At 38.6% G+C, this 18,710-nt stretch overlaps 1 protein-coding gene across 1 annotated transcript in view; it reads right to left on the bottom strand.

Moving 5' to 3' along the window:
* Nucleotides 1-18,710, bottom strand: part of WDR64 (WD repeat domain 64) — a 156,701-nt gene that overhangs the window by 129,612 nt on the left and 8,379 nt on the right. Inside the window, exons 2-5 of the mRNA XM_025360038.1 lie at nt 18,454-18,584; nt 9,412-9,514; nt 6,208-6,311; nt 1,201-1,311 (exon numbers count right to left, since the gene is read on the bottom strand). Coding sequence (XP_025215823.1) covers nt 1,201-1,311; nt 6,208-6,311; nt 9,412-9,514; nt 18,454-18,584 — 449 coding nt within the window. The remainder of the gene's footprint in view (nt 1-1,200; nt 1,312-6,207; nt 6,312-9,411; nt 9,515-18,453; nt 18,585-18,710) is intronic.

The following is an 18,710-nucleotide window of genomic DNA, read 5'->3' as shown; positions in this document are numbered from 1 at the left end:
GCTGAGTCTGCAGACCCCAAGTTTGTAATTGTGCCAAATAGCACTGTTTGGTTCTTTTCCATCAGTGCTTAGCCACTGTAAAGGAGCAGAGAAGGGCTAGGGCATCTCTCCAGGTTGAAGGACAAATATTGAAGAGAATGAAGGGTGAGGCTGACCAGCTCAGATGACACCCCCAGAGGGTGCAGACCAGAAGGGAAGAAGAGAAGAGTTGAGAGGGAGTGAAGACTGGAACATGATGTTTTCAAGGAACTAGAGGCGTCTATGGGATTGAAAAGCAAGAGTGGAAACAGAACAGCGTTAGGAGAAGAGGTTATGATCAAAGTTCAGGATCTTGGAGTTTAGGGGTTTGGAAATTAATAAACCTGGTCTATAACCCAGCACATAATAAAGTACGTTGACCAAGAAGCTGCCCTCTTTAAAATTACTCTGGCATCACTAGTTGGTTACAACATTGTGAACAAATAGCAAAAGAAAGTTAGTTTTTTACCAAGGCTAGGAACAAGCAAGGCATGAAGGAAGGTTAATTTATTTCTTAATCATCCATGTCCTTCAAAGTCAGTCTGCTTCCTGAAGATATTTTTAAATAACCTCGGTGCTCAGTGATCTCACCCTCCCTGCGTCCCTGTTGCACCATATAATTTGCTGTATCATCATATTATATATTATGTTTATTCATGAGGAACTTCAAGACTGAGTTTTGTTTGAGTGCAGAGAACATAATCCTTACTTCTAAATGTCTGCAAATGCTCAATAAATACGATAGATTGGTTAAGCGGTAACATCTCAGCCACTGAAGGGCTGCCTCATTAGATGTTTTTGCCAGACTTAGACATTTGATTTTAGTAATTTTCTCACCTAATGAAGCTGGACTTGGGAGAAAAGATTTGAACTTGATAACATGAGTATACCCAAAGAAAGATAATACATGGATTCAGAGAAGGGCATAAAAGAAGAAAGGAATTACTCCCTCACTCAAAAACAACCCAACCCCCACTGAACTAAATATAGACTAAATGGAAAGAATAGTCCCTTTTAATTACAGAATATACATGCTGAACTTGATCTAAGAGACTACTTACTTAAATCCTCTCATCTTACAGATGAAGAAACTGATGTTCAATAGAGAAAGTGGATTGCTCATACTGTACCACTACTGAAAAGACAATCTCATTTCTTTGAGTATTTCTCTTGGCACAATACCTGGCTGCTCCCTTGAGCTTTATAATCCCAGACAATAATGGTCCTTTCTGTTGTGGCTACGATTCGTTTCAGCTGCGAGAGGTAATCACACCCTGTAATCCAGGAGGTGTCCTGACAGAAAAGCAGAGAAGTGGGGGATATAATGCATTTCCTTCTATGACCTGGTGATGGTTAACAAAGGGCAGGTTAGTCACACTAAAAGCCCCATTTTGCTGCCTTGTTACAGAGAAGCCTTGCAGTACATCCTGTCTGAGCATCTTGGATACAGGCTCCCATCTTTTCCCCTTTCACCCTTACCCTGAGTGTCTCAGTACTATCAGCTGGAGAATGATTCAGTTAGCGATGGGATTGCTCCCTGGAAGCACACAGCAGTTTGTGGAGCATCTTTGTGCACTATTTACTGCTGTGAGGCCGCTTCGTCACATGGGCACTAGGAGACTAGATTTAGGGCGCTGATTAAGCGAGCTCTCCAGCCCTGTCCCCATGCTAGAAAACAAAGACCTTAGTAATGACCTGGTCCATGATAAGTGGAGACCAAGGAGACTTTCTTGTATCCTACCTAAAGACACCAAGCTGGCATGGCTAGGAGCTGTAATATCAACAACACACTCCTTAACAGAAACAGAAGCTTCCATTTATGAGTGCTACATGCATTTCAGGCATGGCCTCCAACATTCTGTAAAACCTGTTAGAAATTCCAGGGCTGGCTTTTTTTTTTTTTTTTTTTTTTTTTTCCAGTTTAGGAAATGGAGGTTCAACAATGAGAACACTTGGACACAGGAAGGGGAACATCACACACCGGGGCCTGTTGTGGGGTGGGGGGAGGCGGGAGGGATAGCATTAGGAGATACACCTAATGTAAATGACGAGTTAATGGGTGCAGCACACCAACATGGCACATGTATACATATGTAACAAACCTGCACATTATGCACATGTACCCTAGAACATAAAGTATAATAATTAAAAAATGGAGGTTCAGAAGTTTACAGAGAATCCAGACTCCTTTGCCAGGAAGCATGGCAGCCTCCTTTGTAGTTCAGGGTATTCGGTGCGTGCAAGCAATGAAAGAGTCAAGCATTCTCCCAGCTCTCGTGAATCCGTAATGAGATTCTGCAAGCAAGTCACTATAGCTTTACAACATCTGCTGCAATTACTATTCCGATTAGTGATGTGGATTAAATAAATTACAAAATTGTACTCAAACTTTTAATGTTGTATTCAACTTTAAAATAAAAATATTTTCTAATTATTTCCACGGGCTACCTCCTTGTTCTCACAACTTGGGTTGTATCCATTCTTTACATTCTCCGATAACAGATGCTCAGAAAAACTGAGAAGCTTTTAAATTGAAGCTTCCAAGGAGTGACCAGTTTCCAAGCAATTCTCTGCAGTCAGTTTAACTCCAGAAAGCAAGACCTGGGTCCTCTTTGCTGTTGCTCAAGGCTTAGTTTTGATCCTAGCCAGTAAACATAAATTTATAATATAGGAAATATATATCCAGAGTCTATTCATTACTTCATTGAGATTTTAAGTAATTGTGAAGGAACCATCATCACCGCTCTAACCTTGACTTAATTAGGAATTTTTTAAGTGTACTTACTGTAACATTGGTGCTGGTCTGAACTCTCATCTATGAAAAAGGAAGAGAGTAATGAAATCTAGTTGACACTACAATTAAAGATGAAAATGCTGACTCTAAAACAACACAGAATCTTCTTGGTTTCATCTCAGCTGTCATTCTGCCCTCTGTAAGTCTCCTCCCTGTTTCTCCTTCTCCTGGAACAGCTAGCTCTGTGGAATGATGCGGACTGTTTGCTGTGAGCAAGGCTTATCCCTCTGTGGCTCGTTGTTAAACCTGGTGACTGTGCTGTTAAGAGTCTTACACTTCACTAATCATTTTCTTCCTTCTTTATGCAAACTACATCTCTTTTTTTTAGTTGTTTGGAGCAACATTTGATGCCAAAAAATAGGAATGCAAAATAATCTAACAGCAATGGCAAGAATAGTTACTAAATAGAGTGATTGAGAAAAACTACCATTTTTCATTTGAAGTTAACTCTGTCCAAGTTGAGACTTAAAAGAACATTTTACCCAGTGGGCCTCCTCTTTTATTCAATAAGCACCTGTTGAGTGAATATATATGCACTGGGTACTACACCAGTTAAGAACCACAGCTTTATCCCATGCAGAGAGCTAGTGTATACATGAGCAGCCTTTCCCACTCTTGTGGCATGGAAAGTGCTCCCAAGATGAAGGCAAGTAGTTGAAGTATTTCAATGACCTTGTTTCTTTTACATGCTCAGATGGCCTTGAGAAATATCTAGGAAACAGTGGCCCAGAAGAAACGGATGATGTGAAACAGAGAAAGTAGATCACAGAGATCACTAAAGCTGTTAGTCATGGCTACCCACAGGCTGCCTTTCATCTGAAGAGTTCAAAAAGGCTTTTCTAACCCGGGACTGACTTGTAGATGGGAAAAATACATCGCTGTAAGAAAACCGGTGAGTAGCAGACCAGAACACCTGTGGTTTCTGCTGCTCTTTCTCTATATATATCTTTAGTGGAAGTCACCTATTTAAAGTCCTCTCAGCTGCTTTAAAAGTTTCATAATCCTTATAGATATATTTTGAATTTTTATTAATAACATTTAATGTTTATATCATCAAGAAAATCCTGAACTATATTTATTGTACTTCAGATACAGCCTAAATTATGAATTAATCCAAGATATTTGGAGTTGTTAAGGGCTACCTTTTAATAAATCACTCCTGTGACCTACACTTTCAGCTTAACTTTTCTCACAGGATATGTCATATTTGTAAGGCTTGCAACAATCAAAACAATATTTATTCCTGCTGTATCAAATCTCAAAATAATTAATTTTGGGCTGGACATGGCTCACTCCCATAATCCCAGCAATTTAGGAGGCCATGAGGTGGGAGGATGTCTTGAGACCACAAGTTCGAGACTAGCCTGGACAACACAGCGAGACCCTGTTTCTACAAAAAACAAAAACAAAACAAAACCATTAATTTCTTAGCCATCTTTTTCTCCAGTTACATTATCTTATAAAAAACATATGTGTTTGCACATTTGTGAGTATGCACGTGCCCATCTATAAGCTTTTGTGTGCATGTGCATGTTTGTAAAGCATCTGTGGAAATGTGATAATGTCACCTGACTTATTTCACGTCATTCTGAATATTTTAGTATGCACATAATTATTTTCCTTCTCCTATTATTTTTTAGATACCATCTTAGTTCTATTTTTGAGGTAACAAAAGAGAAGGTAAATAATGCACCAAGAGAAAAAGATCGAGGTTTTTATATTTAAATGAGGCAAATTCATTTTTGTTTTCACATTATTTGTTTATTACAGCAATTGCCAACATTTACTGAGGAACTCTAATGATGCTAGCACTTCATTAGTATTAACTCAAAGAGCAAGAAGGAAGGTCTATGATTTTGGATGAGGAACCAGGGCATGCAGATATTAAATAACACACACAGCTCTAAGTGTTAGTGCGAGGCTGGAGCCCAGACTCCACGCCCACACTCTGCATCCCTCACTGCACCGCCTCCAGGGCCACACAGCCCCCACCTCTGACAGAATCTGGCTGTCTGTGACTTCAGCTTCGGAAAGATTCCCTGAACTGGAGATTACTGAAGAACTGAAAATTATGTGAAAAATTTTAATCACATAGTGATTATTTCAAAGATATTTTACTTGCATAAAGCTTGTTTCTAGTTGGAAATGAACTAATCATTAGGATTTTTAAAATAACACCAAAGATTTACCTTTTATTTTCATAGCAAAATATTATGTAGGGTATATTGTAACATATTCCATTAAAGTGAAAGTCCAAAACTTACAAATTTAGAAATGACATTGATAATAGCAAAGCCTTACATTCGTGTAGGGATGTATTGTTCATAAAGTGTTTCTACACCCATTCTCTCATTTGACCTTCACTACAATCCTTTGAGGGAGGACAGGTTTTATTGTCCTCATTCTACAGATGTGGAAAAAAAAGAGATGTGAAAGATGTAAGTGACTCGCTAAGCTCCCTACTTAATGACGTAATTAGTAAAACAGCGGGGCTGGAATTTGAGCAATTCATTTTTATTTCAAGTCCAAAGTTCCTGATGGGACCTTTTATTAATCACTTGGCTCATGAGTGTTTCTGATTTTAACTGAGACATTATCCAGGAGCATCTTTTAATTGTGTTGATGCCACATGGTTCGATATGACACCCTGAGGAACAATGCCAAATGCAGTCACCAGTTCCAAAGAATTGCCACAGGGCACAGCAGCCTCCTCATTACTAAATATTTGGGGGGTTTTTTTTGGAATAACTCTAAAATACAATTTATGGTTTCCGCTGTACCTGATACATATATATAATGCAGAGACAAACCAAGAGAGAGAAAAGGAAGGGAGGAGGGAGGAGGGAAGAAGGGAGGAGGGGAGGAAGAGAGGGAGGGAGGGAGGGAGGAAGGAGGGAAGGAAGGAAGGAAGGAAGGAAGGAAGGAAGGAAGGAAGGAAGGAAGGAAGGAAGGAAGGAAGGAAGGAAGGAAGGAAAGAGAGAGAGGGAGGGAGGGAGGAAGGAAGTAGGGAAGGAGGAAGGGAGAAAGGAAAGAAGGGAGGGGGGAAAGAAGGAAGAAGCGAGGGAGGAAGGAAGAGAGGAAAGAAGGAAGGAGGAAGGGAAGGAGGAAGGGAGAAAAGGAAGGAGGGAGGGAGGAAGGAAGGAAGAAAGGGAGGGAGGGAGGAAGGAAGAAAGGGAGGTAGGAAGGGAGGGAGGAAGGAAGGAAAGAAGGGAGGGAGGAAGGAAAGAAGAGAGCAGGGAGAGAGGAAGGAAGGAAAGAAGGAAGGAAGGAAGGAAGGAAGGAAGAGAAGGAGGGAGGAAGGGAGGGAAAGAGGGAGGGAGACAGAAATCCAAGCTTTTAAATTACCTGGTTATTGTAAAATGAATCCTTCAGTTAGAAAAAGAAAAAGAAATTACCTGGTTATTAAAAACTGTTATTAATCCTTTCTGAGTAGCTGTTATTAGTAAATCCAGGTGAGGTACCTTGACAATGCTCTTAATCACATCTCGTCTTCTACTACCTGTCAACAGCATAATATTAATTTCAACTTTCAGCAGTAAAGATGCTGAAACTCATTAGGTTTGTTTTAAAAAAAAAATGATATGGCCAGACACAAGTGGCTCACTCCTATAATCCCAGAATTTTGAGAGGCTGAGGAGGGTGGATTGTTCAAGTCCAGGAGTTTGATACCAGCCTGGGCAGCATGACAAACTCATTTCTACCAAAAATACAAAATTAGCTGAGTGTGGTTGGTCATGCCTGTAGTCCCAGCTCCTCGGGAAGCTGAGGTGGGAGGATCTCTGGAGCCCAGGAGGTTGAGGTGCAGTGAGTTGTGATCGCACCACTGCACTCCAGCCTGGGTGACAGAGCGAGACCCTGTCTCAAAAAACAAAACAACAACAACAACAACAAAAGATAAACAGCTTTTTTGCTAGAAAGCCCCAAGTTACTTAAAAATTAGAGTAAAACCATAAAACCCAGCAACCATTGTGTTTTAATGATCCTCGGAGATACTAATTTGCATATATAGAGCTTTCTAACTAAATGTGGTGCATTAATTCCCAGAGAAAATGCAAGACACACACCCACCCACCCCCCACACATACACGTGCATGTGCATATTTCACAGAGAACACGTTTTCTAAACATCATTTGGAATCATTTCTTTTTTGAGATATTTCACATCTCTTAGGACTCCTTTCTTTGAACTCGCACCATTGTGGTTTACACATGATAATACTATCTCAGGCTTTTCAGTATAAAAGAATGAAACTAGAGCTGTCATTAAGGCTTTAAAAAAAAATGTGCCTTTTGACAAAAAAAAAAGACTAGCTAGACACTTTCATGTTTCTATGGCCATGTCCTGAATGATAAAGCCATATATATAGAATTTCTTCCAGGTACTTAATTTTTATAATTGCAAACTCTTAGGAAAGAAACGCAAGTGAACAGGTGTCATACCCTAGTATTACCACCCTCATCCGTGTATCTCAACAGAGAAGATATTGCCCCCAAATGGGTACAAATCAGTTCTTGGAGGGAACATGAATACATTTTACTCTTTTTGTGCAGAAAGTGCAGATATGCATGTAGTATATAATTGGATTCACTTAATAATTAATACCTGAGGCATTAAAATGGCATGGAGCAAGATAAGGCAGAGGGGAAGGCAATTAGGAGCAAAAAGTCTGAAGAGGCTCCGTAGGGGTCAGTAATTTAAAAAATAAAGATGGAGAAACACTGCCCTATTGCAAGCCACCATCATTCTCTTTGCTTCCACCCCGTCCACACTACAGACTATTTTAAATGCAGAAGCTAGAATAGAATATAAAGGATAACTCAGGTTACTCCTCTCCTCTATCCACAGCCCCCTTGTAGCTTTCTGCCTCATTCAGAAGTCTTCAGCATGTCTTACAAGTCCCAATACATCTGTCCCCACTCCCATTGTTGCCTCTCCAACCTTGGCTTCCACCACTGTCCCCACTACCTGAAATACATGGTTTTCTCTCTCACTTTCTACGGATCTTTTTCACCTTCTCAGTGGGGACTTCCCTGACCACCCTGTCGAACACCATGCTCCCGCTCTCAAACCACCTTCTGCTTCCCACATTCCTGCTTTATTTTCCCCACAACCTGCTTACTTTTTGTCCTATAGCATGTATTACCATCTGACATACTGTACATTTTACTTGTTTAATGTTTGTGGTTGTCTGCCTCTCCCTATTGGAATGTAAACTCCATGAGGTCAGGGATTTGTGTCTGTTTGTTCACTGCTCTGTCTCTAGCATTTGGAAAGGTATCTGGCCTACATAGTAGACTTTAACAAATACTTGTTGAATGATAAATGAATTATAGAATGCAACTGTCATCTAGAAAAAGACTTTCAAAGCTCTAACATAGGCTGCCAGCAACACTTCTGCCCTGCTCTGGGCCCTCCTCAGCTTAGTGTGGTGGCAGAAGGGATAGCCCTTTTGTGTCTGGGTTTTTGTTTTCGTTTTTGCTTTCTAGTTCCCATGGCCAGAGGCCAGGCTCTGTTAAGGTCTGTGGTTGGGCTAAGGAAGAGTCAAGGATGAAGATGGGTTTGGCTCAGAAAGCATTCCAGGTGCTTTGTTTGTTTGTTTGTTTGAGACAGAGTCTCGCCCTGTCACTGAGGCTGGAGTGCACTGGTGACATCTCAGCTCACTGCAACCTCCATCTCTGGGGTTCAAGCGATTCTCCTGCCTCAGCCTCCCGAGTAGCTGGGACTACAGGTGCGCACCACCATGGCTGGCTAATTTTTGCATTTTTAGTAGAGATGGGGTTTCACCGTGTTGGCCAGGCTGGTCTTGAACTCCTGACCTCAGGTGATCCACCCACCTTGACCTCCCAAAGTGCCAGGATTACAGCCGTGACCCACCGTGCCCAGCCTCCAGGTGCTTTTTAAAGAGACATCACATTTGACCTTCATTTCAGAATATGGGAGGAAATGCTGGAAGACAGGAGTAGGTTTGAAGGTTTGTCTTCCCTCTTCCTGACCTCCTCCCACCATGGAGGGAAGAAGGAGAAGAAAAGCCAAGGTGTTAAGAGTGGAGAGGGATGGGAGGTCCTGGGTCCCAGGCTCAAAGTTGAAAATGAAGAACACATACATTGGAGACTTCCCAGATTGGGGACAATGCCCCTCCGTGACTGGCCCAAGCTCTCCAGAGATGTCAGATTAAACTTCTTTAAGATAATCACGGGTAGATGAGAGTGAATGGAAGAGTCACGTTTAGTGAAAACTCAAAAACTTAATTTGAAGAATAAAAGAAACGTGACTTCTTTTCCTGGAGCATGCATTATTGTGACATCATTGCAGAGAGTTTTCACTGGAAGTCTGAGTCTTTTTCAGGAAAATGTGAATTTTCTCCCATCACATTCTCTATTTAGTGTCCTTCAAAGCAATTATAATATTTCAATTTCAATAGTCATAGTTTCTTCTGATACTGCATATGAAACTCTCACCACCCCGACACCCAGTGATAAAGCATTGAACAAATACATAAAATGAAAAGTGATTCTATGGAAACATATAGTCCCAATATTTATTCTTGAGAAAAATATTAAAACTCGTACTAATTTGGAAGAGAAAATTAAAATGTCACCTGAAATTAAAATTCGCTGTTTTCTAGACACAAAGAAAACCAAATTTTCTTCATCCAACTGGGAAGTAATAGGATCTTCTTCAGAGGAGAAGTATCCAAAGATCTGAAATCCCAAACAGCACGTATAAATATGCACCATGCCTCAGAATTAACTGTAAAGTAACAGATTTCATGTTGGCTGAATTTAAAGTCTAATTAGTATTAACAGCCAGCACCTTGCTTTGTGACTGTCAGGGGTTCCCTATACCAGGAGACATTTACTACAGCGGTCCCCAACCTTCTTGACACTAGGCACCAGTTTCATGGAAGACTCTTTTTCCACAGACCAGGGCAAGGGATGGTTTCAGGATGAAACTCTTCCACCTCGGATCATTAGGCACTAGATTCTCATAAGGAGCACGCAATCTAGATCACTTGCACGCACACTTCACAACAGGGTTCACGCTCTGTGAGAATCCAATGCCGCTGCTGATCTGAGAGGAGACCGAGCTCAGGCAGTGACGCTCACTCCTGCACTGATCACCTCCTGCTGTGCAGCACAATTCCTAACAGGCCACAGACTGTTGGGCTTGAGGACCCCTGGTTTAATATATTCAACAAACTGTATACTGATAATGCATGATTTTTGAGCAGTTACTCATTTTTCTTTTCAATAGATCTGACGCTCAGACTGATAGGTCTACTCGGAGCTGGCACTTATTTGGAAATGAAATCAGTCTTCATCATGCAGGGTCCTACTAAGAACTGTGACACTGAGTTTGGCCACTCTCAAATCACTATCTTACCCATTTTCCATGAAATTTTCAGGGCTAGATTTTTTTTTTTCTTTATCCCTGTTGGTGGGAATTTAAGAGTTTCTTTATTTAAGTGTTCCAAATCCTATGTCTAGGCATTGCATGAGAATAAATTACTATGAAAAGAAATAAAAAATAAAACATCGTGAAGAAGAAAAGAGTTCTTATTTGTGAATAAACTGTCAAATTATATAACTGAAAAATGAAGAAAATAAGATAGCTGTTCTTCAATTGTCATATTAATCAACCAACAGAAGTAAAATTCTTATAATGAGCGAACTTAAAAATAATTATGTAGTTAAATTTTTTAATTAATAAAATGCTTATAAAAGTCATATAATTAGTATATCAGTATTTCCCATAAAGTTGAATGCACGAAATGAACTGAGGAGTCCTTTTGAAATTTCAGTGTGCACACTAACCACCCGGGATCTTGTTAAAATGCAGATTTGACTTCAGTAGGTCTGGGGTGAGTCTAAGAATCTGCATTTCTAACAAGCTTTTCATGAGAGACCATACTTTGAGTTTAAAGGAACTAGTGACTAAATGATTGAATTGGAAATAAATCAAAACTAGCAATATGCCAGTTTGTTTTAATAATACTGATTTAGATGCTAGATGATGGCTTAACATTATATAAATATTTTAATATATGTCCTATCATGTTGCTTCACAAATGTTACTACTTCTTCATTTACATTCCCCCACCTTCAAATCTCCCAACATACAATTGCCCTAATTATTCCCCACAGTTAGATTCCTTTCTGTGGGAAAATCAGGCTCATCGAGACTTGCTTGTATTTTCCCTTTTACCCACCAGCAAAATTAGCACTCCATAAAAACTTAACTTGTTCTCTTCTCAGAAATCATTGCTCATTTTTTATGGGCACAGAAACCTCTAGGTTTAATATCAACTTCCCTCTGAACGACTGAGAAAATAAAAGGAAAATGAATAGATCTATGTTGGAGGGGACAGGAAGGTTTTCTTACTGCAATCTTTGTCATCATTCATTGATGCATTATTCAGTTAACAATTACGTATCGATCTGTACCTCAGCCCTGTATCATTCAAACCCACGATACCACTTTATGGCAAAGAACGTGTGCTGCTGAGTCAGGTGGTCCAGGGTCAGGGTTCAGACTATACAAGGAATTGATAGTCATTACTTGGAAAAATACCTTCACCTTCTGAAGTCTTAACTTCCTCATCAGTAGAATAAAAGAACAAACTTCTGAATTTTGTCTTTGTTTTGTTTTATTGAGGTTTAAATGACATAATGGATGACATCATGTCATGTCAAAATGAGCATTTTGCACCGTGCCTGGCATATAGTAATCGTTTTAAAACATTAGCTATTGTTCTCATTGGAAAGCCTACACTGAGAAGGCCTCATGGGAGAGAGAAAAATAAATGACACATTATATCCAGACCACAGCCTCTAATGAGAACAGTAGCTTGTCTTTAAGGGTAGTTTTTGTTTTTTTGGTCTTTTTTTTTTTTTGAGATGGAATCTTGCCCTGTCACCCAGGCTGCAGTGCAGTGGTGTGATCTCGACTCACTGCAACCTCCGCCTCCCAGGTTCAAGCAATTCTCCTGCCCTCGTTTTATAAACACAACTTGGTACAATTTAAATGACTTATGCAAAGTAGACAATTGATAAATGTTGGCAGCAAATTTAACCTCAGAGAATAGTGTGAAATAATAATTTTCAGAGAATGTGTAATGATAATGGTGATGATGATTCTTTGTTTCTACATTAATGAATTCCAGTGTTTATTGGAGATGAGAGAACTCCACATCATATATGCTGTCATCTAATTTGAAATTATGTCTCCTACATCAGTGATACCCATACTCAAAGAGCAGTTTGCAGTCAGTCATTTAACTTTATTTTAATTGTTGTGGGGATAGTGCCAAGGCATCAAGTGTCTAAGAACAGATGTGAGAAGAAATTCAGGAGCAATGTCCTATGCGAGGAAGTATTCAGTGCTTTAGGAATTGGTCACGGGTCCAAATCTTGGTTCTACTGTCTACTAGTCACATGACCTCATGCAAGATCCTTAATTTCTCTGTACTTGAGTCTTTCCCATGTGTAAAATAAGGATAATCAGTAATAATCCCCGTATTATGCCCTGTTGTAAGGATTAACTGAGGAAGTGCATGATTAGATTACTTCGTAATGAGGGAGATTAGCAAGTACTTAGATTGCACCAATTGCCAGGAAGGAGCTCAATCAATGTCAACATTTGAGTAACTATAATTCCTAATTTTTCCAGAGACAGTACAGGAAACAGAATTCAAGTATCTTCCTTGCTAACTTAAAACTGCGCACTAAGCATTTTTGTTACTTACCCAAACAACACATCACCTATGCATTTTATCATGCATATATTTTATAATCACATCTGCATGTAGGTAGTGGCAGAGTGTGGACATATGCTCTTATGAAAATAATAAATTTTGTTACTTTCACTTGTAAATAACATGCTATTACAATGCTTACCAAAAAATAACTTCGAAAGGATATGAAAAATATCAAATTATTTGAATTTATTGAGAAAAATTTAGGTATTATACCAGATAAACTCCTTCAGAAACAACAGTGAAAGTTTTACATTTTGAAAGGAAATGTTTCAAGCAAATAATGTTGTTAAAGAGCAGCAAATACCCCTTTTTCCCGTGATGAGCCATAGCCTCTAAGATCTCAAATTTCTCCTTCGACCTTTTCAGTTTCAGTGTAGTAATTTTGCCTGTGACAAGATTTGAGTATTTTATCACTTATATATATATTATGACTATTAGAATGTTAATTTTATTTTAACTATGCTATTTAAAAGTCTTGCTCCATGCTTTAAGTGATTCATTTTTAACTTCATTTTTATCTGATTATATAAGGAACATATGTTCATTGTAGAACATATGGAGAAAATAAAAAAGCCAATAGAAGAAAATAAAAACCTGCATGCAGCTTATTTTTCAACCTATCCTGGAACATTCTTTTAACATTTTTGAAGTTAGCAAATATAATTTTAGATTTATAATAATTCACTTTAAATTCACTTTTGGGAGGGAACACAATTATAGGCATTCCATATGGTGTCGTATGCCTCTTCTTTGGATTAATTTGTAGTGTGCTCCTAAAAAAAAATGTGTTGATAAGTTGCCCACTGGAAACCCAGACTAACATGGCATTGTAAGAAAAGTAGACCGTGTCTGCCCCAGACTCTTCCACGAACTAGCTTTATAAACTTAAGGCAGTCATATTTCTTTCGATCTCCTTACATTAAATTTTTTCCATTATAAATTGAAGGGGCAGGTCTAGATAATGTTTAGGTGAGTAATAAGATTTCATTATTCTATGAATTTCAAATTCTCCAAGTGTCTTTGCATCAAAAAATCTTGAAAAAGAAAGTGCAACTTTTTGTGGCATTTCTACCACAAAGAGATTTATATTTGGAATAAGATTGGTATGTCTGTGCCTGAGTTTAAAAGAATAAATCTTGTTTTTATTACCTGATATATTAACTGATTAAGAAAACACTAGGTAATCCATACCAAAACGAAGTTAGTCTCCTTGAATTGAATTTCCATTTTACAGATGATGGCTCTGAAGCCCAGAAAGGTTAGGTCGCATGGCTTGAAATAGAAATGCCCCTTAGGAGCATTGACACAAATAGTTTGTGAGAAAAATGACAGGACAATAAAAGAAGAACCTTCCTGCCCTATTTTTTTTTTAAACCTCAAGTGATTCTTTATATACATACAGTGTGCCAGAGGCTGGCCATGAGTTTTTCTATTAAAATTGCATACAATTTATAGGAACCCAAGTGATGTAACAGAATAACGTCATCTGTTTTGTTTTTTTAAAGCCTTCTTCTTCTTCTCTCCTTCTCCTTCTCCTTCTTCTTCTTCGTAGAGACAGGGTCTTACCATGTTGCTCAGCCTGGTCTCAAACTCCTGGGCTCAAGCAATCCTCCTGCCTTGGCCTCCCAAAGTGCTGGGATTACAGGCATTAGATACCGCACCTGGCCCCAGGATAATGTCAGATGAACTTACTACATAAAGAGGGAGAAAAATCTCAGCCCCAAGACCAAAACAGACGTTCTGTGCAGCTTTAGATAAGTCAATTAAGCTTTTTGTGATTTTTCTCATCTTTATCATTTCAATAACATATCCTCCATAATCTACATTGTGCGGCTGTTGTGAAGATTAAATGAGAAACTGAAAAGAAGGTTCTTGAAAAAAAGAACACATTTTACAAATGAAGGAAGATTAAGTTAGAAGGAAGTTCTAAGTAGAAAGGGAAAGAGAAGGAGTAGATGTCAGAGAGAATGAGGCTTGACTTCCTCATCTGTAAAACAAACAAACAAAAAATCGGATTTACTTTAGAGTAGTATTTCACTCAGAGACCAAATTCTCAGTTACTGTAGAATTCCATGTAAACGGATTTATCACAGAGTGCTTTGTCTCATTTGTTGGCATTTATGAACTATCTTTAGAGCATTGCTTTTCTGAATCTAAGTGTGTAATAAAATATGAACAGACTTTTCTAATTTCCAAATGTGCATAATTTTTTTTATATTGACACGAAACATTTGTTAGACACACATTTTGACATTTTAGGTGGTCCAAAATGATTGCATTAGAAATTCATGCACATAAACCATTGAGTGTGTGAGAAATATTCATAAGAAAATAGAGAACAATGAGAAAATGTGATTCTCAGAATCACATCTATCCCAAGTTTAATGACATTACATTCAAGTTACCGATCTATGGGGGAATATCCACAGGGTTTAGAAAGTGTGATAGAGATTAGATCCTGGAACAAAAGCACAAAACAATGCATTCATGTTGTACACTTACACGATTTAGGGAAAAAATGGTCATTTCTGTGTGGCTGCAAAGTGGCTGACTGTTTCACTCTTCATTTGATTTCTCAAAATCTTTGGGTGTCTAAGAGTTCTTGTTAAATACATATATGTCTTCTACTTTATTGAATCAGTATATTAAAAAAAAAATAGCCATGATTCCATTTGCAGTGTTGCTTGTAGGCCCAGGGCAAGGGGCCTGTGCCTTTAGAGTGGCACTGTCCAGTTGAACTGCCTGTAATGATGGACATATTCTGTAATCTGTCCTGTATAATACAATAGCCACTAGCCACATGTGAATCCTGAGCACTTGAAATGTAACTAGTGCAACTGTAGAGCTGAATTTCTAACTTTATTTACATGTAAGTAGCACATGTGGCTAGCGGCCACTTTGTTGGACAGCACAGCTTTACACGGCCCCACTCTAGTCTTTTCTGTGGAAGCTAATGGGCCCTTGTCTACCAGGGGTCCGTAACAATGCTTTTAAACCATGCCCTAGATTCCTCGAACCCCAGAATTCTCTCCCCAAAGGGGCCAAGTCTACTTTCAGGCCTGTGAAGCCTCTTATCCACCATATGAGAAAGGGTTGCACACCATTGGTATGTACACCGCTAGCTCTGAGGAGTGGCCAAGGGATAGTATTTGTGGAGGTGAAGGTATGGAAGAGCTTAGACGTGTGGGCTGGGGTGCCCATGTGTGAGCACACGGCCCCTCATGATAGAAGATGGAGCCAGTAATGGCAAAAGAAGGGACGGGGGGTCGGGCCCAGCTTTCCCTTTGTCTTCATGTTTCAGCGTGAAATGGCAAGGAGCGTGAGATTAAATTTTAAGTCAATTCAGGAACAGTTGGTATCTACAAACTGAGCCTCTCAATTATTATTCTACTGTCTTTTTTCAATAGAGTCATCCCATGATGCTTTCTCCTATGTGTTGCTTTTGTGAATGGAATCTGGTGAGAGAGGGGTGGTTATTGCTGGTGTTTGTGGAAATTACTTATTCTGCCATGTGTATCTTTTTCGAACTCTTTTGAACCCTCTCAGTTCTGATAGTTTGCCATATAATTCTCTTGGACATTCTTGGTAGAATATCCACAAATAATGAGAATTTTGTCTTTTTAAATAATTGATTACATATCAATTCCATTTCTTGCCCCTTTCCCCTCTCTTTGCATGGCTTACAACCTCCAATAAAGTGTTGAAGATTAGTGGTGAATAGGCATCCTTTTCTTGTTCTCGACTTTAATGGGGTTGTGTCTAGTATTTCAGCAGTAAATATGATCCTTGCTTAAATATGTTTCTGGTAAGTCTCTATGGTGGACCTATTCTAAAATGACCTCCTCTTCCCTCCCACACACACAAGTCACACTTCTGTATCATCTCTATCCCTTAAATATGGTGGAAACTGTGACTTACTTCTAACTAAGAGAATATGACAAATATGATGAGCTATTTCTCCTATGATTATGTTACATTATATAAAATTTCCTCTTATCAGACTATGGAGGGAAAAATTCTCCCGCTGGCCTTGAAGATGCAAAGTTGTGAACTGCCAGTATAGAGGGCCACATGGTGGGGGCTGCAGGCAGCTTCTAGGACAAGAGGGAAGCCTGCAGCCTCCAGTCAACAAGAAGCTGAGGTCCTCAGACTTACAACAGCAAGGCACTGAATTCTGCCAACAACCTGAATGAGCTTGGAAGCGGATCCTTCCCTAGCGGAGCTTCCAAATGAGAACCCAGCCTTGCCCACAGTGGATTGCAGCCTTATGATACCCCAAGCAGAGGACCCAGTGAAGCTGTCCCAGACTCCTGATCCATGCAAACTATGATATGTATTTCTTCCCATGGCTAAATTTATGATAATTTAGTAGAGTAGCAATAGAATACTAATACAGTCCGTTTCCTTTCTCAAATTAATGGAATTTTCTATTATTGCTATTCCGCTAAGATTATTTTTCTTTTTAAAGCAAGGATGGCTATTGAGTTCTTATTAGACATCTTTTTTACTTTTAATTTTACTTTACTTTCAGGTTAGAAGTCTGCAAACATTTTTCGAAAAGGGCTAGGTAGTAAGTATTTTCGGCCTGCAGGCCATTCAGCCTCTGTCAAAACTACATAATTCTTCTATTGTATCACAGAAGCAACGTGGCCAATTTGTAAATGAGTGAGCATTCCTGTGTTCCAGTAAACTTTATTTACAACAAAGGTGGCTGTCTATCCAGATTTGGCCCATAGGCCTTAGTTTGCTGACTTTAGATTGAGATTAGCATATTATTTTTTCTCTCCTGACTTGTTAAATGAGGTATGTTTCTGGCTTTTCTAATATTGAACCACTCTTACTTTGCTGGGGTAAATTGCACTTAGAAATGATTTTTAATGCACTGCCGGATTCAACTTGTTAACATTTTATTTAGGAGTTTAGAATTTATATTTATAAGTAATATTGGCTTATAGTTCCCTGACATTTTGCCTATGTTCAATTCAGTGTTATTTTAACGTCATAAAATGACCTGGATAGCTTTTCAGCTTTTCCTACATTATAGAAACATGCATACAACATGGGAATTATATATTCCTCAAAGGCTTTGTAGAAACCTTTTTTTTTTTTTTTTTGCAATTTTTTTCTAAAATCAATTAATTTGGTTTTTATTTGGGTGATGTGGGGGATTGGCTATCTTTTATTTTAGGCTTCTAATGTATTATATCACAATTTATTCATATTTTCTTTTTAGCCTAATGCGGTCAATTTTGAGATAGCTCCATATATATTTGAGAGAGACGTATTTTTCCTGCGTCTTGGGTTTAAATTCTCCTTCTACATATCCATCGGCTTATAAGCCACATTTTATAAAATGTGGTATTCAGATCCCTTAGATTCTTGCTTTTTCTTTTGTCTACTATTTCCATTTATTTTTTTAAGGAACCAGATAATCTATAAAAATTATTTAATTTCTCTGTATGGATATATGTAATTTTTTAACAATAAATACCATGGTGATCAGAAAACAACTCAGGGAATGTAACAGGTAGTGAATTGTAGCCTCTTCTATTAATAACTCGGATACACTGAAAATTTGTGTACATTGAACCCATTGAAAAGAAATATCTCCTATAAAGTGAAATGAAGACGATTAAAATCCTGGTTGTTGTTAGAGGCATGTATAGCTCTTCCAACTGGCAGCTTGGTCTGAAAGGATTTAAGAGTTGTTTATTAATAATACAGCTACATCATTACCTACTTTACCCACTTTCATTTATTGAAACATGGCGCATGCACATTGTGGTTCAACCCCTGTGGGAGTAACACTTTGTTTGAATTATTTATTCCAAAGCTAGAAAAATAATACCTAGATTTCATATTATGAACATGAAATGAATCTACCTCACACCAGTCTGCAAATGCGTCCGTGTTGTTGCACAGTTTCCTGTAAAAGCGTTTCACATCTTGATCCTTCACATCTGGACCAAAGAGCTTCTGTACTGATGCATAAAACTTGTCATAATCAATTGCATCTGCATTGAAAAAAGTACAGTACATTTTCATCAAATTCCAAGGACTACCTTTTGTATGTCAGCTACAATTTTTATTTCCTAACCTTCTATTTTCTTATCTCAATCTATAAAAACCGGATTTATTTG

This window comes from Theropithecus gelada, chromosome 1 (genome assembly GCF_003255815.1).
Source record: "Theropithecus gelada isolate Dixy chromosome 1, Tgel_1.0, whole genome shotgun sequence".
Classification (NCBI taxonomy): Eukaryota; Metazoa; Chordata; class Mammalia; order Primates; family Cercopithecidae; genus Theropithecus; species Theropithecus gelada.
The sequence above is the reverse complement of the archived record's forward strand: the minus strand, read 5'-3'. Positions and strand labels throughout refer to the sequence as shown.